Source organism: Anabrus simplex, chromosome 1, assembly GCF_040414725.1.
Source record: "Anabrus simplex isolate iqAnaSimp1 chromosome 1, ASM4041472v1, whole genome shotgun sequence".
Lineage (NCBI taxonomy): Eukaryota > Metazoa > Arthropoda > Insecta > Orthoptera > Tettigoniidae > Anabrus > Anabrus simplex.
In genome coordinates, this window is record NC_090265.1 from 1,316,036,984 (window position 1) to 1,316,058,251 (window position 21,268).

The 21,268-nt window shown below is 39.2% G+C and overlaps 1 protein-coding gene across 1 annotated transcript in view; it reads right to left on the reverse strand.

The window, feature by feature from the left end:
* Positions 1-20,315, reverse strand: part of LOC136858295 (alpha-2-macroglobulin receptor-associated protein) — a 197,749-nt gene extending 177,434 nt beyond the window's left edge. The window contains exon 1 of the mRNA XM_067137724.2: positions 20,028-20,315. Coding sequence (XP_066993825.1) covers positions 20,028-20,237 — 210 coding nt within the window. The 5' untranslated portion in view covers positions 20,238-20,315. The remainder of the gene's footprint in view (positions 1-20,027) is intronic.
* Between the last annotated feature and the right edge of the window lie 953 nt (positions 20,316-21,268).

Genomic DNA, 21,268 nt, shown 5'->3' on the forward strand with positions numbered 1-21,268 from the left:
GTGATCATGCCGAAATTCAAGGTGTTACTGGTAATTCCGCTGACGAAAGACAATGCACCTGCGACTACGTTGGAGGAGCCTTCAATATGCTGAATGTCTGTTGTCAACTGAGCGATGAACGACAACTGGTTCAGTTGCACAGGTGTAAGTTTGTTGCGACGTTGCTGGAATGCATAAGTCAGGGCTTGTGGTCTGTATAAAATGTGAACTGCTGGGCTTCCAACATGTACCTGAAGTGCTGTACTGCTTCATACATTTGCAAGTAACTCCCAGTAGTAGCATACCTGTCAACTTTTGAAAAGAGCTATCAGTAAAACTCACGTGCGACAAAAAAACTAACGATTTTTTACACACCCCAGCTCAATGAAGATAATACTTCTAGGCTACAAAATACAATAATTCATGCTTTAAACAGGATACTTCAATGAAATCATATCTACTTATATCATAGGCCGATGATTTGTTGATGAAGATAACAATCAAGAAGAAATCTATGTTAAACAGCAGCAGGCGTGGCGAATATTGGTTTGGAGCATACATAACAGGACTTCCTTGATAAATTAAGTAGATATGCGAAAATTGAAAAGGGCTTTACATAATTAAACACTTTTAAGAAATACTGTAAAATAATACACACTGCAAATCACATGCTAGTTTGACTTTAAAGTTATAGCTGTGGCCTTTTTAGCTTCCTGCAAAATGTTTTGTCATAACAGGGACCAGAGCTCCTGGTCTTCAAAATAGAAATAGACACCACAGATTTATTGGACATGGATGATCTCAACTCTGCTCTATTTTTCTTCACAAGGCTGAAAACACGTTCACGTTCTGCATTGCTATGGGGTATGGTGAGAATAGAGCGCATTACTCTAGAAATTTGGTTATACTTAAGAAGTCCATCGGCTCCATGAATTCTTGATATTTGTGCCCAACTGGAATCACTTGCAGCATCTTGATTTACAGCCAAAGTGTCATCTACCTAAAGAGCTGTGAACTGCCTCTGAAGCTCATTCCCACCTCATCTGTAGTTTCATTCTCTTCCTTGCATAACATAATAGGAAACATTTCCAAGAAAAAACAAATGGAAGAAAACTGCGCATCTTCAATTTTGTCTACTCTAGCAACTTGAGTATGCTTTAACACATCATCCTTGAGTGGAAACTTGATGATGTAGTCACAGGCAGTACAAAAGTAGTTTCTCAATGATGAATAGAAAAGGTATTTATCTGTATCCTGGAGATCATTCACTACAGTAAGTTCGAAGTTTGAATGCCAACAACTATCTCATCATCATTTCTTTGATTTTGAATCAAGTTGTACTAAACTTCACACAATGAGGAGCTTTTGACAATTTTGGGCTTAACAAACTTGGTGAACAACTGCTTTAGCAAATCCATTAGAAGTTCTAATAAAAAGTGAACTTGTGGGGAAGAAGTCTGAAGGGCAACATTGAATTTGTCAAATGCAGAAATAGTCACATGAAGGAAAGTACAAAAGCCCTTGTTCAAGTTTGAGGACAGGAACATAATCCACTTTTTCTCATGTGTTGTAGCAGAAGTCTTATTTTTTAGGATGGGTTTGTCACATTTGGAAGAATATGCTATTCTTTTTGGGGCATGTGTAGTAGCAGAATGAAGAATTATCTTCTTCTGATACTCTTTGGATCCACTTTGTTCAACTCTAGGTATTCTGAAAGGTCAAGGTTGTGGAGATGTTTTGGGTATATAATATTACTTCCTCCTTGAAGGAACAAAGAAGCGGATCCCACTGGTCCAGTAGTCTATCCAAACATCTGCCTAAAGATAACCACCTAGCAGATACATGCTTCTTCTCTAAGAAATAAAATATATCAACAAGGATCTTATCCACTTTAAGTGGTAATCTTCCAGCACCTTTTTCAGCTACTAGATTAATCAAGTGGCAAATGCAACCTACTATGGTAATATCTGGTTGAACTTCCTCCAGAACTGCTGAAACTCCATTTTTGTGTCCTATCATAAGAGGAGCATTGTTGGAGCAGAAAGCCACACAGTTTTCAATAAATTGGTATGTTATGAGAATTCAGCTGTGATAACATCGGGTTACCTACATTTCACCCTGTTGAGCCCCCGTCTAACGCTGGTATGGATAGCACAGTGCTCACCACTTTTTCCCGTGGAATGTCATAGAATGTAACAACAATAGGATAAAACTTGACATTCATATCATTGCTTCCATCCGTTGCCAAAGAAAATGGTACGCTCTGAAGGCACTTAACAACTTCAGATGATGTATTTTTAGTCATTTTACAACGCATGTCGTTTTCGTGTGACCACAGCTATATTTCTTTGCAACTTCTGATGTGGGAAATAACTTTTTAATAAAGCACCAGCGTGATCAGCTGCACTTAAGGGCACGCTGTGCTCCACCAAAAAGGAAGTAAACAGACATTCGGCCCTAATTAAATCACTGTCAACGTTTCCAGACTTGGCAAAAAAGGTGTTGATATTCTTGTTGTCTTCCTTCGATTTAACATAACTTACGTGTTTACCGCACATCACATGATTACTTAAATAGTTTCTTCCACAATAAGCAATATTAATATCGCACCCATATACTGTGCAAAAGGAAAATTTTTCTCCCTTTCTTGATTTTAGTATTGTCCCCATCAATTTTGTGCTTTTTGAGCACTTAATTATGTACCGGTAATAACCAGTGCCATTCATTCAATATGAGTGAAGTTTCAGGTTATTTCTGGCGACAATCTGTTATCTCATTCAGTCAGCTGTTCGATCGGTTGGAATTCCAAGAGTATTGATTTTTCTCTTCACCCTCATCGATTGATAGCATGTGACGATCACATGATGAGCTGGCCTGTTTCAAGGTTAAACCCACTGCCTTGTGCGCTTCCTTGCCCGTCTTCGTGTAACTTCTAGAACAATTTGAACCATTTACGAGGTACAATTACATGTATACAAGCCAACAACAATTTCTCCGAGAGCCACACCTCCAAATGAGAGGCTATAAAAACCCAGTGTTATCCTTGATCAACCCCTTCTTATTCTGTGCGGGTCTACGAACCGAGTTAAGTTACGTGTACATTTGAATAATTCAATCTGGCTTAGCATGAACTTGTTCTAAAATTTTTATGTCTGTTTCAGTTCAGAAATAACTTTTGAAGAAAGAAGAAGACTACCACCAGCAAAATATCGACACCAATTCCAGGATGTCTACCTTACATTCAAGAGGACTGATTCATCCGACGTGGGTCATGAAATCTACAGCAAGCATGTGGTGCTAAACATGTAGGCGCGGATAACATCAGATGGAGAACGTGACGAATTTCATCATCATGACAGCATAGCAGACCACTCTGGGAATCGAGCTTCGTCGCAAAATTTAAGTACATTTTAATAATATTTCCTGCCCATCTTTGTAGACAATTTAACAATCTTCTTCTCTAAGAAAATATTTATATTAGATTAGAGTAATTTAGTGATATTTTTCACGTTCCATCTTGCATTGGTAAAGATAGTTTTGAGTATGAGAGAGTGTGAATTGGGATCTATTAGTGTAGATTTAGAGTAGTTTGTCTTCTGAGAATATTTCTACCTTAGTGCAATTATTTAAAATCATGTTTAATAATCAATGACCTCCCTGATAAATAAGAATTTAAAATGATTATTTCAGATTTTTATGAAAAATTGTGGGACGAGATTCAGGTTGCGTTTCATCTAGTGCATTGCCACATGATTATGCATATTGTGCCATCTTATTTAAATATTAATTCAGATGTTGATGGTAGATTTAAAAATCATTGCTAATAATAATAATAATAATAATAATAATAATAATAATAATAATTTAAGATCGGGTTAAATGAATTTTAGTGGACATGAGTGATTAATGATGTTAGACTTTTTCATGTGGAATTTGCAATGTGTGCTCAATTATAGTGTAAATTTGCCTGGAAAATGGTAATCCTATGGTATATTTATTGAATTTTGGAAGCATGTGTCACGGGTTACAATGTATTCCGAGATAAATGCGGAGCACACGTTGGGATATATTTCAATGCTAAGGAATAATAATAATTTATTGACACTCAATGATCACATGTCCAATGATAATAAGTGCTAACCCAGGCAATGTGCATGATTAGTTCTACCAAATCTTCTGAATCAAATGCTGGATTTTTGAAAAGATCACCGTTGTAATGTCAAGACAATATTCAATTAAGTGGTCATTCTACTTCTATCATGAGCCACACAAACTGTTGATCATATCTGAATTTAAAGGGAAGTCATCTGACTATTCCATTCAACCGTCATTTTATGATAATCATAAATAAAAATAGAGCCTAGGATCCGACTGTGTAACCTTTCGGCGAAATTGAAAATATGAAATGGATAAATTGTAACTAGAATAAAACATAAATAACGAAATTGAGCGCCACCTGCAAAAGAGCATGAAAGAACTCCCTCTCCCAAGGCGACGGTCATCAGGCTGACGAGGCTCCAAACTTGCTTTAAAACCTTACCTGTTACTGTTATTAATTTCACAAACATGTGTAATATAATCAAAAACAAGCATTCCAGATATGTCTTCAGATATTGTCTTTAGTATATCCCCAGAAATATTAATTCCAGTTGCTTTTATAGTTTTCAACTTTTGTACCTTATTGTAAATGTCCTTGTTATCACAGGTACATTTAATATTTCTTTAATATTAATCACCTCCTCTATCTGAACATTATCCTTGTAACCAACAATCTTTACATACTGCTGACTGAATACTTCTGCCTTCTGAAGATCCTCGCATACACTCTCCCCTTGTTCATTAATAATTCCTGGAATGTCCTCCTTGGAACCTGTTTCTCCCTTTAAGTACCTACACATACCCTTCATTTTTCACTAAAATTTGTATGACTGCCAATTATATTTGGCATCATGTTATCCTTACCTGACTTCTTTGCTAGATTGAATTTCCTAGTACTTCAATTTCTCCTTACTTCCACAGCCATTTCTAACTCTATTTCATTCCAACCTGCACCACCTCCTCTTTACTTCTCTGTTATGGTATAATGGGTCTTTACCATTCCTTACCACTTTTAAAGTAAGTAAGTAATTCGTCTTTATTCGTGGCAAAGTTAGAGCTCAAGGCCCTCTCTTACACTTAACCACAACATTTAAAATAATTAACATACATATAATTTTTTTAATATAACAAATCTTTTTTTAATAATATAGTATTAATAGCAAATATGGGGATTGTAATAAAAGAAATAATTATAGAATGTACAACATGATCATATAAAATATTGAACATGGTAATAATTTTAAAACTAACACTAGTAATAATAAAAGAAGGAAACACAGAAAAACCTATAACTAGCAAATACATTTCTAATTTTTATGAAAATAAGCTCATTCACGCACTCGTTCACACTACGCACATCGAACAAGTCAGCTAGAGGTATTCAGCAAGTGATTTCGGCCATCGATCTTAAATCTCCTGTTGTTGTTGTTGTTGTTGTTAGTCGTTTAGTCGCTTTCGACTCTCCGTGACCCCATAGACCAAAGTGCGCCATTTTTTTCCTGTCGTATACTATTTTCCGAAGTCTTTCTAAATTGAGAGCCGTGGCTTCCTTGATGTCATCAATCCACATCATCCGTTGTCGCCCTCTTCTCCTGTTACCATCAGTCTTCCCCGGCATTAAGGTCTTTTCCAGTGAATCATGTTTTCTCATAATATGACCGAAGTACTTTAGTTTTTGTCCGAGTATCTGACCTTCCAGTGAACAGCCTGGGTTGATTTCCTGTAATATGGACTTCTTAGATCTCTTTGCAGTCCACGGAACTCTAAGGAGTTTTCTCCAACACCATAGTTCAAACGTGTCCATTCTTCGGCGCTCAGCCCTTCTTACTGTCCAGGTTTCGCTTCCGTACATTGCTACTGGGAAGACCATACCCTTCACTATAAGAATGTTCGTTCTTAAAGTTACTTCTCTACTCTTGAAAATGTTATCAAGGTTGACCATTGCCTTCCTCCCAAGGAGCAAGCGTCTCTTAATTTCATGGCTGCAATCGCCGTCAGCAGTTATTTTGGAGCCCAAGTAGATGAAACTAGGAACAACCTCCATTGTTTCACCATTTATATGCCAGGAGGTGATAGGTTTAGTTGCCATGATCTTTGTTTTCTTGACATTCAACCTTAGTCCAGCTTTTGCACTTTCTTCTTTCACCTTCATTAGTAGATACTTCAGTCGTTCTTCACTTTCTGCCAACAGGGTGGTGTCATCAGCATATCTAAGATTATTTATATGTATCCCACCAATTTTAGCTCCAGTTTCTGTTTCATCTAATTTGGCATTCCTCATCACATACTCTGCATATAAGTTGAATAAGTAAGGTGACAATATGCAGCCTTGACGTACACCTTTCTCAATCTTGATCCATTCAGTTGTTCCATATAGGGTTCTCACCGTAGCTTTCTGATCAGAGTAGAGATTTCTCATAAGGCAAATAAGATGAGCTGGTACTCCCATAGTCTTGAGTACTTGCCACAATTTATTGTGGTCGACACAGTCAAAGGCTTGAGCATAGTCAATAAAGCATAAGTATAGGTCTTTCTGGAATTCTCTTGCTTTCTCCATAATCCAGCGAATATTAGCAATTTGATCTCTGGTTCCTCTGCCTTTGCGGAAACCGGCTTGTTCTTCAGGTAGTTCTCGATCTACATACTGCCGAAGCCTATTTTGCAGGACCTTGAGCATAACCTTACTAGCATGTGATATAAGTGCGATTGTTCGGTAGTTTGAACATTCTTTAGCGCTGCCCTTCTTTGGAATTGGGATGAACACAGAGTTTTTCCAATCTTTTGGCCACTGCTGGGTTTTCCATATTTGCTGACATATTGAATGTAGCACTTTTACAGCATCCTCTCCTAGGATTTTGAACAGTTCTGCTGGGATTCCATCATAACCACTTGCCTTATTGTTTGCAATACTTTCTAGGGCCCACTTGACCTCACTTTCTAGGATATCTGGTTCTGGCTCTGACAACAGAGTAACTTCATCATCGGGAGTATTCCGATCTTTCCTATACAAATTGCGTACATATTCCCTCCACCTTTCTTTAATCTCCTCTGCTTCAGTAAGATCTTTTCCATTTTTATCTTTTATCATTCCAATCTTCGCCTGGAATTTCCCTATGATGTCTCCAATTCTTATGTAAAGATCTCTTGTCTTACCCAGTCTGTTATTTTCCTCAACTTCCTTGCACTGTTTATTCAAAAAGGCATTCTTATCTCTTCTAGCTAGTTTCTGAAACTCTGCATTTAATTTAGACATCTTCAATCTTTCCCCTTTGATTTTTGCATTCCTTCTTTCTTCTGCTATTTGTAGTGCTTCACCTGATAACCATTTGGCCTTCTTCTTGTTCTTTTTCTTGGGAATATGCTTTTCCGCTGTTTCCTTAAAACACAGCGTACTTCTGACCATAGCTCTTCTGGAACTCTATCTCTTAAATCTAATCCATTAAATCTGTTTCAAACCTCTACTGTATATTCAAGAGGTATGCTATTTAGGTCATATCTGCTTGATGGTTTGGCTCTGTCAATCCTTTTTAATTTGAGCCGGAATTTGGAAATTAAGAGCTCGTGATCTGATCCACAATCAGCCCCAGGCCTTGTTTTTGATGACTGTACAGCGCTCCTCCACCTCTGACTACAGAGTATGTAGTCAATCTGATTCCGACATTTACCATCTAGCGAGGTCCAGGTGTATAGGCGTTGTTTGGGCAATTGAAACAGTGTGTTGGTAATGACCAGTGAGTTGTCTTGACAGAATTCTAGGAGTCTCTGTCCAGCTTCATTTGTTTTGCCAAGGCCAAATTTTCCCGTTACTCCATCTAGAGTTTGATTTCCTACTTTGACATTCCAGTCGCCAATAATGAAGACGACATCCTTCTTTGGTGTTAAATGTAGCAATTTTCGTAAGTCTTCATAGAACTGGTCAATATCTTCCTCTTCAGCTTCTGTGGTTGGTGCGTAAATTTGTATGACTGTAATGTTTAAAGATTGGCCTTGAAAACGTACAGACATCATTCTATCAGTTTTAAAATTGCACCCCATTATAGTGTTACGCACCCTGTTGCTAACTATAAGGACAACTCCATTTTTCCTTTGGTTTTCATGTCCAGAATAGTAGACCATGTACTCATCTGTAGCAAATTCACAAATACCAATCCATCTCACTTCACTTATTCCCAGTATATCGATGCCCAGTCTCTTCATTTCTCGTTTGACTATATCCAGCTTTCCTTGATACATGGATCTTACATGCCAAGTTCCTAAACAGTACTGTTCCTTGCAGCATCGCACATTTCTTGAGGCTTCTCTCAACGTAGTTCCCCCTGGAGATCCAACTGGGGAACTTGAGACTCCGGAATATTTTGAATTGAGCAAAGCCATGGGGTTTTCTTGGGAAAATTACAGTGGTGGTTTCCCGTTGCCTTCCACTGTCCTCCACTCCTGTTGGCTCACTGACCCAGTTTCCCGCCGGGATTGTAAACCCAACCTTCTATTGGGTTGCTCAGCTTAACAGGGGCACCACGTGTAGGTAGGATTTGGAGAACTGAGGTGTGAGAGGCTAAGTGAACTCTCTTGGTGAGTTCATATATTCGCATCACACCCCCGTTTCTAGCCAGAGTCTCAAGATGTTCGTAGAGACTCCCCCAGATCGTTTCCTACAAGAACGTAAATCCCTAATGGTAGCAGGGAGGGTATTCCACAGCCTAGCGGCAGAGACTACAAAGGAGCGATTGTAAGTCCTGGAGTGACAGAGATGTTGTTAAACAGGAGCCAGATTGTGTATCGTGGTTATGATAGGAGGAGAGGGAATTAAATTTTGATGAGAGATAATTCGGTACACCTGAGTGTAGAACTCCATGCAGAAGGGACAACATGTGGAGACTGCGACGCTCATGAACACGAAGCCATGACAACTTCCTATAATAAGGTGAAATGTGATAATCATATCGCAGCTTAAATATAAATCGAATACAGGTGTTTAAACGCCGTTCGAGCATCTTGTTACTGTCTTGAGTTATGTCCGTAAGTACAGTGTCGCAGTAGTCTAGAACTGGTAAGGTTAGGGAATTTACGAGTTGTATTTTAAGATGTTTTGGAAATATGGTAGAGAAGCGTTTGAGAGGAAAAAGAGAATTCTGCGCTTTACGACATGTATCTGTTACTTGTTCAGTCCAATTTAGTGTCTCAGTCATTATTACACCTAAGTTTCTTACTGACGTACAATAGGGCAAGACAGTATTATTTAAAATAATTGGGGGTACAACATGTCTACTTTTTAACAAGTTAAGGTTTCTTTTGGTACCAAATATAATAGTCTGAGTTTTGTTAGGATTTATTAACAAGCTGTTTTTGGCATAGTCATTCAGTCGTCGTAAGTCAAACTTTAATCTGTCAATGGCTACATCTATATCTTGTGGATATGGGTGATAATAAATCTGAAGATCATCTGCATAGATATGGTACTTGTTATATTTCAATGTGTCCCCTATGTCGTTCAAACTAACAAAAAACAAAAGTGGGCCCAAAACCGACCCCTGTGAGATACCTATTGATTTGTTATGCCATCCTGAGTACATTGTTCCCACTGATACTCGTTGCTGACTGTCACAGGTGAACAATGTAGTGGAAGTGGAAAATGTTTATTGAAGACTTTATTATTTTGTAAAGTGTGGTGATTTGTTTTATTTGTATGCCATGTAACGACCTAACCTGTACAGTAAATACTCCGTCATTAGACAAAGTAAACAAATTCAAACATGTTTCGGCTCATTTGAGCCATCTTCAGTGAAAAATGAGGGGAGATTTGAAATAATTTACATAATATGAGTTGAAAAAAATGCTAAAAAACATAATGAAGGAGCAAATGATAAAACAAACAAAAGAGAGCCTAGACGGAAACAAAATTAGTACAAATATACAATATTTACATCAATATGTGGAGCAAAAAACAACTCACTGCGACAAAATTCAGTGAAAAGGTATTAATTTAAAATAAGAATTGAAACTAAAAACTGTGTTAACCTAAGAAAACAAAGGAATGAAAAAACAAATGATGCAGACGGAAATGAACACACAAATTTTTGAACAGGGTGTGTTGCCTTTTGTTGGTTAGGTATTCTAGAATGTATTTTCTGACTACTCTGAAAATGGAAGGTTCGCGATTGCGTATTCGAGAATGTAGGTTAAGTTCGCGACTAAAGTTGGAGTTGTGATTGGTGAATCTAGGGGGCGATAGGGGGGGGCTCATGCATTCTGATTGGCTACTCCAAGGCCAGGGTTCACCTTTATAAGAGCGCGAGGCAACTTTCGTTATGAATTCTGTCTGTCTTGGTCTATCTGTCTGTGAGCAGCCTATCTGGTTGTCCGAAGTTTTGACGTCGCCTCGCTACCGGGATGGCCCATCTTCGGGTAAGCACTCTTGAATTCCTTTTCGGCTAAAATTTCCGTAATGTTCGGTTGCTATTTCGTATAGGAGTCTGCATTCTACCAGAGACAATAGAACCCGATAATATTAGAGATCTATGGAAGAAGGCTAAGGCCAATCTTAAGGTGTCTCATAAAAGGTTAGGGAAAGATATGATCGTGGATGGAGGCCCACCAATTTAAAGTAGGAGATCGAGTCATGGTTAGAAACTTTGTTCCCGCGGGCAAGCTTGCCCCCAAATTTCATGGGCCGAGCATCATATTGGATTTTTTGACACCGGTTACCGTATTAGTGAGCAATCCAGCCATGGAGAGGATCTTTAGAGTTCACCTATCTCAGGTGAAACCTGTGTAATGTCATTGTTAACTTAGCCATCAACGTTTAGCAGCAGTTTGAAGGTTGTATTTTTTGGGAGGTCTTCTGCCCCAAATTATTGTATTTTGTTATCTATATAAACTGTATGTACGATCTTTCCCTCTGGTTTTCCTGCTGTCAATTCCTTTGTGGCCATTACCAAGCCCCCGTCTCCTGCATATCCACACCAGTGGCATAAAAAGCCTTCCACGCAGCATGGCTCTCAGCATCACCAATAAAGATCGTACCCTTTAATCTCAAGTCAGCAACAACACTTTTCTGTCGCCGAGATCTTACTGTTTTAGTGCCCCCACAACAGTTCTCTGCCATACTACCACAGAGGTGGGGTACGGGCCCACTCCACTCCTGTGAAGTCCACTTGAGTACGGCGCGCCGGAGTCCATCTTCCGGCAAAGGCTGATGTGCGAAGTGCCTGCCGCCAACTCATCTGGGGACTGTAGATACACTTCTGATCTGTGGCGTCCTTCACCATGACTACCCCTTTCATAGTAGCGGGAGAGGTGTATCTGAGGGTACTTGAGGGGTCCGGACGACCTCAAAAGGATATTGGCAGCGGCGGAAGTTCATGCCGTCAAAATTATCAACATGTATTTCACATTCTACGGCAACAAAGACACTCTAAAGCTGGAGTTTAACAAGTTTCTACCCACCAACAAAAACTTAGAAAATTTTCTTCAAAGTAAAATAATAATTTTTTCAAAATTCTTCTGTGCCACCCCTTGAAAGGACATTTGTGGGGGGGGGGGTCTGTACCGGGAGGTACACCTCTACACCGCACATTTAAATTTTGCGCCTAAAAGAACTCCTCTTCTGGAGGAATTGTGAACTTGGAATTAGACCTACTTAAACCTTTACTCAGAAGATGTCACTACAGAAATCTGATGAAGTTTTGTTATTGTGAAGTTTCCTGTACTGTGTGAATTTTTATTTGTTTTGTTTGCCCTTCATCAAGAAGTTTAGACTTTCTTCAATAGATGCCACTGCTAAAAACTATGATCATGCACCCTGGAAGTGGAAGAACTTTTGATTTAAAGAAGTTTTGTATTCATAAGTTTCTTTTACTAAATGATGTTCATTTATTTTTGGGTTGGCAACATTTATCTTTTCTTTCCGCCAGTTTTGAATCTAGCCAATCCTCAATTTCTGTAATTAATTTTCCGCCTATCACAGGCTTCTTCCTCAATTCTGAGTGTGACTCTTGAATTTAACCAATAAAGTGAGAGGGTGTGGCTGGTTTATTCATGAAAGGTCTCCAACTTTCCCCGAGGGTTTCTAAACTGCGGATTTTCACGTCTCTTGGCCACTTGATTGTCATCTAACTAAGTGTGTGAGTCAAGCAGGAGGCGGGAGGTACCTCTTTCATCAGGCAGCAGTTCTTCAGCAAGGCAATGGCCGTCTAACATCTTACTTTTTTGCTTGCTCCGCAGTTTAACCCGAGGGAAAGGTTCGAAACTTTAACTATGTAACCAACTTCTCTAAAATGTAAATCTCCTTTCGGTTCATGTAAAAATTTCATAAATATTTAACTGTAAATCGGGTATAGGGAGTGATGTACCCTCTCGAGCTCCCCTTCATCTTGGTTTGAGGTGACTACGTTTTTCATTCTGTAGTGTGGTAAATTACCTTCCTGTACGAGTCACCTCCATAGTTTGGAAATAGCCCCTGTTTCATCGGCCTAGTGGCCCTTAGGTTTTAAGAATGCATATTTAAGAGTGCAAGTACTCGCCTCCATTCAATTTGTGTTTCGGGCCATTTACTTAACCTGTTCTTTTCCGCAACGGCCCGATAGGTTGGGTACTAGATACCTCTGTTTCGAATTTGTAAGTTGTGCCAAGATGGCGAGCGATTGTAATTTTCTGATATCGCCTAAAATAGGCTTGGAAAAGTGAGAGAACGTCAGCTCTTTTCTAGTGTTGTAAAAGTGCCTCTGGGAGGCTTGATATTGTGTGTTGGGAGCAAGCACTCCATGTATTGAGGGATTCCTGCCCTTGTGTAAATTTGTGCCGTTTGTAAATTTGAGCTAGGAGGTCAGGAACTGTAAAGTGAGGGCTTGAAGCCCAAGATCTGTTTATCCCACTAATCTTCCTGGACTTGTTTATGAATTGCTACTTGTACCTGTTACACTGTTATTTGTTGATTTTTTAAATTCTAAAGAAATATAACCTTTGTTAAAGTTTAAAATCAATTCGTGACATTGTAGTTAGACCCATTCACCCCGGCACCTTCTTTCACCTCTGCGTTCCACGGGTAACCCCGTAACAATTATGATTATTATTACAATTTAAGAAAGATAAATAAGGGATCGGGGAAGCAATATAATACAAGAGCTGGGCAATCCAGAGGTAATCCGAGGATGGTACCAGAGGGTAAATAGCAATGCACATACAGGGAGGAAGTTTACAAAGACGCTAGGAGAAAATCAGAACTGCCAACGTTAGATGAACAACAATGAATGTATAGAAAACGGCATGGCATCAAGAAAGTCAATGAGTAGAACATAGTTTACAAAAAGGTCACAATTTATGATTACATCATAACAGCATTTTCACAAAAAGCCATGAAGAACAGAACAAATGATTCCCAACCAACTGCACAAAATACGTAAGAGAATAGGAAAGGTAGGAAAGACCATAAAGTAGGGAAATTAATTAAAGGAGAGCATTAGAAAAATTATAAATCTGGGCATTCAGAAGTAGAATGCAATTTCCAAATACAGTTCCAAATACAGTGAGTGCAAGACCGATGCATATTTGCCCAGTAAGATAGAAGTGAACAAAGTCCAGAGGCAGAAGTATACAGAGTAGGCCTAATTTAAAGCACCAAAAATCTCCGAAAGTATCGACACTCAAGAAAGTTCGTAATTACTTAAATAAAAAAAAAATCCAGTTATTTCCGAATAAAGGAATTAGATATCCAGCTGCTGTGCAATCGATACATAATAGAGTACAACACTCGAAAGAAAGTAAAGCAGAGTTCAAAATACAGTACCTCATGGTCAGAAATTAAATCCCATATACAGATGTGAAAATATACATGAGCATAGCATAAATATATTGCCCTCTCTCCAACAGCCGAAGAATGTCTCTCCGAGGCAAGTATTGTGTGCAGTTTATATAGGGCGAATTGGAGAGGGAAGGTACAGAGGAAGGCATGACACACGGCACTGGAAACGCCGAGAATATGCTTGAGAAGTATAGATTTGCTGGCTCGATGATGTCATCCAAGTTGCAGGTGAGAAAACAGCTGATAGTAGTTGCGTAGCAGTGGCCGAGTGCGGATGTCAAACATGATAAATGCGGCGGAGGTGAGTCAAGACCGTTACAGGTTGTGTCCCTTTGGTGGCGACTTTGTATCCGAGAAAGGTGACGTTTGGAGATGCTAAGACACTCTTTGTAATACTGATCAGGATACCATACTCAGAGAGGTGCTGGAAGAGAGCTAGCAGGTGGCGCATGTGTTCTTCGGGACTCTTAGACAAGACCAAGATGTCGATGTATGCAAATGTGAAATCCAGACCAGATAGCATTTCATCTATGAATTTCTGAAAGATTTCACCAGCATTGCACTGTCTGAAGGACAAGAAAGGAAATTAAGGGAAAAAATACCCCATCCATGGAGCTGATGACTGAAATCATGGAGATGTCGAGGGCGATATATGTCAGGAAGGGTCCGCGAGTTTAAGGCGCAATAATCTCCGCAGAGCTGCTGGCCTTCACCCTTCTTCGGTACCAAATGGAGCAGTGATGACCAAGGACCCTCAGAGAGTCGTGCTGTCCCTTCCAGAAACATGACAAACTACTCCTTAGAGACTACGAGCTCGGCAGGAGACATGTGGTCCTAGTGTAGTGCGGATGAAATGTACCGTAGAATGGCGTACTTCCCGTAGAGCTCCAGATGGACGAGTGAGGTCAGGACATTCCTTTAAGATTTCATGTCAGTACACTGAGGGCTTCACAGAGGGTTTGCATATTGGACGTTTATTGATAAGCTTAGGATACCGGCTGCCAAGCATCTATTACGATAGTCTGGCAGAAGGTGGTAATAGGTGAGGAAGTCTGATCCTATGATAGGAAGTGCATCGTCAGCAATGACAAATTTTCCATGAAAGCTCTCGTCGAAGTCTGAGGTTCAGTTTCAAATGCAGAGTCGCGTATGTGGACTGTGGAATTATTAGCGGTGATGAGTTCGTAACTGGTCTGATGGTAACACCCTTTCAGGAAATTATGTGGGAAGCAACGCAAATCCCAAGCAGTGTCGATCAGAAATTAAAGTTTGCTGTTCTTACCTGTGATAAAGCGGCAGTTTCCATCTGTTGGGCAACCATTTACCACCATCACTGGTTGCCACTGAAGTTTGATTAAAGCTACAAGGTGATTCAAATTTCTGAGCGTCCTCATGGAAATGGCGACGGTAATACTTTGTTCACCAGCTGACGGAGAAAACCTGCAGCTGTTGCTACGGCGGCTTGGCCAATCCCAATAATGAGAGCAAGAGTGAAAGGAAGTTTGTAGTTCTGCCATTTGGTGTGAGAGTTCATAATATATCCTCTTTGTGAGCTGGGTCACCTCACTAACTAGCGCCATGTTTACGGCGTGACAGTGGCGGGAAAGGACATGGGTGAAACCTCAAGAATTCTGTTGGCCAGGACGGCAACTTTATCTAATGCAATCTCACTTCGAGTTTGTAAAATGGCCTGCACTTGTGACAGTAGGCGCTGTATCCATAACCGTCTGAGGAGGTTGTCCTGTACTTGTGTGCTACCTATGAGAGATCTAAGATGTCGTAAGAACTGGGATGGCTTACGGTCGCCAAGCTCTTCTTCCACGAGCAGCTGGCGAACAAGTTGCTCTTCCGATAGAGAAGGACGCCAAATGAGTTTGGTACGCAACTGCGCGTATGCATTTTGTGACGGAGATTTAGTAATGAGATCTTCAACTTCTGCAGCAGTTGGGAAACAATGTATACATATTTTGTTGTGTCTTGTGTGATACCATATACAGTGAAACTGCGCTTGCGCCTGAGTGAACTATGGCACCGGCTTCTCTGACCAGAAAACAGGTAATTTAACTCCAACACAATTCACTACAGTACTAACCTGTGCAGATGAAGATTGCGACATTTGCTGCTGGAGTTATTGGAGAGGCAATTTTGCTCTTGAAATTGCTTCATAGCAAAGGTGGTCACTATCATGTGAAAAACACTGACTTTATAGGGGAAAACTGTATCACACAATTTCAGATCAAGTCAGGGTAACCAATGTGAATGGCTAATGATATGATTGTTTACTTACACCTACACACATTAAATGCAATTAATTTGGACAAAGTTTACTGCTTTATTATTTGGAGTACGGGAATGTACAGTTTCTTTACCCTTCTGAAGCTTGTCGTCAATCTTAACGCTGTAATCTGTTGTGTTTTTGTTGCCTAGCAACCGTCGTGGAGATTCCTTGCCCTTCCCAGGTGCTGTCACCTGACACACTTTTGTAGCAGTGGAACTCTAGATGTCACCACGTCACATCTGACTTTACGATGGCCAATAGGAATACAAGTAGCTACCTCAGCAATGGAGAATGACGAGTGCTGCTCTGTATTAGGTTATAAAAATAAATGTTCTTCTTGGGGGGGGGGTTCCAGGACATCGCAATGAACACATCTCTCCTCTAAAAGGAATTCCAAGTAAGATTTGCATAAATTCTACTTCCTAATAATGCTACTACGGTTGCTGTGCATGGGCAGTAATTTTGCCAAGGAGACAAAGGTAAAATATGGGGACAGGGAGGTGAAGGCAGTGCTGTTTGCAGATGATATAGTGGTGTGGGGAGCAAGTAGAGAGGAAATACGGGGCAACTCGATATGCCGAGTGAGATTATTGAAAATTATGGAATGAAGCAGTGTGGAAAGGAGTAAGACAACGGTGTTGACTAAAGGAGAAGAAGGGGAAGGAATTATGTTTTGAAAATGGACAAAACCTTAAAATTGTGGAGAGCTTCACTTGGGAAGTGAACTGATGCTGGATGTAAGCTAGATATGGAGATCAGCAAAAGAAATCAACAGGGAAATGCATTCTACCAGAATGTAAGACACAATGGTGTGGAGAAAGGAACTGGAAAGAGGTGTAGGCCTATTACTGCTCAATACTGACATATGCAGCAGAGACCTGGTCACTATAAAAATACAGGAAATCGAAGTGGAAAAGCTATACGACAGAACGGAGGGGAATAAACTTGACTTGGACATGGCAAGAGGATGCAAGATGAAAGGATGCTGAAGGGGATGATGGAGACCCAGATAGGAGGGAGGGCAAAAGGAAACCCAGACTAAGGTAGTTGAAAATGATCAAAAATGGAATAATTAGAAGAAACATGAATTGGAACATAGTTAAGGAGGAACAATGGTGGTTGGATAGAGGAAGATGGAAATGTGTCAAACATTCCAACCTCATGGAAGCTGGACACAGGAAATGGATGATAATGGTTACGGAATGACATCTACCAAGAATTTTTTTTGACCTATAATACTGCCAATGGAAGTATTGTTCTATAGTCTGACATACTCTCCAATGTAATATATTTCTTAAGAATTTAAATTCATTTTTATTAATTGCATTTGTTTGGAATGTTGGCCAACAGAGTAGGAGAGGCAGTAGAATAACATTTCTAATCACTAGATTGCACGCCAAAATCCTGGATTCAATTACAAACCTCTCTGCAGTATTCATATAGAGTGAGAGCATATGACATTATTGACAGTGATTCGTTTGTTGGACAGGAACGTTAACCCTTGAGCAGAACCCTTGGTATTATTGAACAGGATAGGCTATGAGCTGAAACTGGGTTTCACCCTCTCCCTACCTTATTATCCTGATCATCATCACTCGACATTCAGACACATACATCGCCCATGGCCTTCACCAGGTAGGCCGAACATGCACTCAGACATTCCTGGCAGTAAAAGCCATACAATAAAAATAGTTCATCTTTACACTAAGGTGTGGTGTTTTTTCCTTTTTAACACTTATTTTAAAATACTTGCTGCAGTTGGTAACACCTTGTCAGGATCCCTTTCCAGTGTTACAGAAAGATATTTTCAACAGTTCAGAAGGCAGAAGAGGACCGTGTCTCAACGGCAAATAAAGTGGTTGAACTCTCTTCACTTAGTATAGTGTCTATATTTCAAGGAAGTGGTTGTTCTCCAAAAGAGTGGCCTCTTATTAACACCAAGTTCAGGTTGGAGTGAGGCGCCAGTCAGCAAATCCAAACTAACAAGAACAAGTGGACAATGCTTGCATAGCCCACAAGAAAGTTGATGGAGAGGTCGGAAAACTTGCTACATCTTGGATGTCATGGGATATACAACCAAAATGATGATGTTTGTGTTGGTTTACAAAACCAACTTGCCGCAGTAGGCCTAAATTGTTTCTCAGATCGTTTCAGAATGTCCATCGTAGTTGATAAGGCATCTCATTAATTATAAATTTTTCTACCTATGTGCCACAAACCAGGGGAAGAGAAGGCAAGAAAGAACAGTTTAAGGGTGAGAGCTGAAAAAAAAAAATGCATTCCATCATACCCTGCCCCCACTAAATATCTACCTCTCCTCGGTGATCTAAACACACATGTTGAATGGAGCAAGGATGGTTATCGCTGTCATGGTGGACGACGACTACCGTGAAGTGATGATGGACCACAAAAGTTCAAAATTCAAAGAAGATAATGAGTATCTCTCTAAGAATTGGGAGGCATATTGGGTAAAAGTAGATCATACAATGAGGGAAACATTAGGTGGTGACAATCCTTAAACGAAAGGATTGTGGTTTGATGATGAATGTGACTTGGTAACCTCAGAGAAGAATGAAGCATATAAAACAAACGTCTGAAAGGATAGAACTAGAGGATCAGTGGAAGAGCACAGAAAAGAAGGTGCATAAAAAAAATAAAGAGGAAATGGATGAAATCCAAACTGGAAAATATTGAGCCACTGAACAAAGAAATTGAGACTTAACTTATAACGTTACAGGGAACAATCAAGTTATGTTATGTTAAAAGAGGAACATGATAAACACAGTGACATGTGAATGTGGAATATGGGAGTAAAAGAAAGAGGAAACTATGAAAAAAAAAAAAAAAAAGAAGGCCAAGGACTGTCCCCACATCTTCATTTATTACCTTTAAACAGAACGAGCCTCTCCTCGTCAATCCCAGCTCTTCCATCAACCCCCAATGAGCTTGTTTGTTAATGACTGCAGGATGACATTTACCCTTAAAGTTAGTATGACAAAGCATGACATTTGTAAAGTTATCAATTATAATTAACAGATACTGAAAAAAGTAAAAAATAACAAGTATCCAGGTGCAGAAAATACCCCAGCAGATTTCTTGAAGCTCAAGGGAGAAACCGACAGAACATCCCATAACAGAATAATAATAGTTTGATTGAAGGAACAATTGCCTTAGGAATGGAGGGAGGGGATAAATGACCCATTTTCAAAAAAAAAAAAAAAAAGGAGAGCAATTATACTGCTCTATTGTGATATATGCTCTTGTTGATCAGCTAGGTGCCTAAAGGAGAAAAACAATTTTGTAGTTTGATGCAAGCGTTGATATCATGATCATAGCCGATTCAATATGGAATCCAAACCACAAGGAAGTGAATATTTATTTTTGAAAACATTCTAACAATGTGGAATTGGGAAACTATACTGGCTATGGTTTTTCAGACCAAAACAGACACAGCATAAGAATGTGGCGTATGATTCATTCAGCAGGAAAGGGAAAATGTTTGTAATCTTGGCAGACAATCAGCTACGCTACTTCCGGAATAGTTCCAGGTACTCCTTACGGTTTTTCACCCATGATAGGTCTATGGAACTACACTGTGGTTAATTAACAGTGCAATGACAAACATAGACCAAGATTTCATTATTCTCTAAACCTGCCTATGTTTTAACTTCCCAGCCCAGTAATGTTTTGATCAATCAGACTAAGAAATTGAGTAGAGGAATTGACTGAAAACTTGCAATACAGTATTCATCAAGTACAAATGGTACTTATTCTGACACACCCAACACAATATTCCAGTTCTGTTAATAATAATTTATAAACTTGGTCCTCTGCGAATTTAATAAACGTGTTCACTGAAAATTTCGAAATACTCACCAACTGAGCTTTAGACCACAGCATATTTATTTTTGACATTCTAAATGGCTTATCCAGAGTTCGAAAATTGCTGATAGGTTCGGAAAGTTGAACTTTTAAATTAGCTTCCGCTGAATATTTATTTAACCCTTCAGACATTGGGCTCAAAAATATAAGCACATAGCACACATTAAAAGAAATCGACCTGCTGATCTTTTTGAAAACTTTCATGATAAAAACACTGTCGCACAACGTGTATCTACTTTCTCACGTCAGCCTGCGTCAGCCGGTGCGTCAGCCCCTAGAACAGCTGAGATGTGACATGGAACAAAAAAATACGGAGCTGCTACTTCAAATTCTTCTTCTGCTTGTATGATGATGTGGTTTTTTTTTTTTTTTTTTTGTTAAAAATGAAGCCATGTTTTCCAGTGTTGACTTAGTTAAATGTAGCAAAGGCTTTTCAGTCTGTCAAACACATAACAAATACAATGTAAATTAAAACACTAAAAGCATATCTGTAAAACACACACTAACATACAAAGAATGACATGTATGTTAGTGTGTGTTTTACAGATATGCTTTTAGTGTTTTAATTTACATTGTATTTGCTATGTGTTTGACAGACTGAAAAGCCTTTGCTACATGTATGATGATGGACATAGTTTAGACAATACACGACACTTTCGGATTTCGCCTTGCTAAAATGGGAGACAATTCGACGGTGGCGCTCCTAGTGACTTGACCTGAACAAATTGCGCTAAATTCAAATATCAATGGAAATGTATATACGGAAATGGATAAATAAATTACGTCTAGAAAGAAAGTGGTATTGAGATATTAACTTCGAAGTTGCTAAAGCAATTCTGGATAAATGAATGAAGAATTATTTAAAAGGTTATTATTCAAAGACTGAAATTAGACATATAAACAAGGTGTGAAATGGACTGCGGTGAAATGGCTTGATCTTTCATTTATGCATTACTTTTTTAGCTTTAGCATACCTGCCTGAAATCTTACGGTTGGATTTGTCTTTTCTCCTCATTTAAAAACATTGTATCATCACATTAAGACATTTGTCAATAAATATATCGGCACATTCCTTACACATATGATGCAATGAATTAACATTTAATAGCTGGACAATTTTCCTCTTAACATGAAGCCTACTAACAGAAAGAAAATCTATAAAATCCCGGCTTTAATCTGAGAAGAAAGATAAAAGAAAGAAAAGTTTGAAAATGTTGTTGATAGTGATGCTTTGA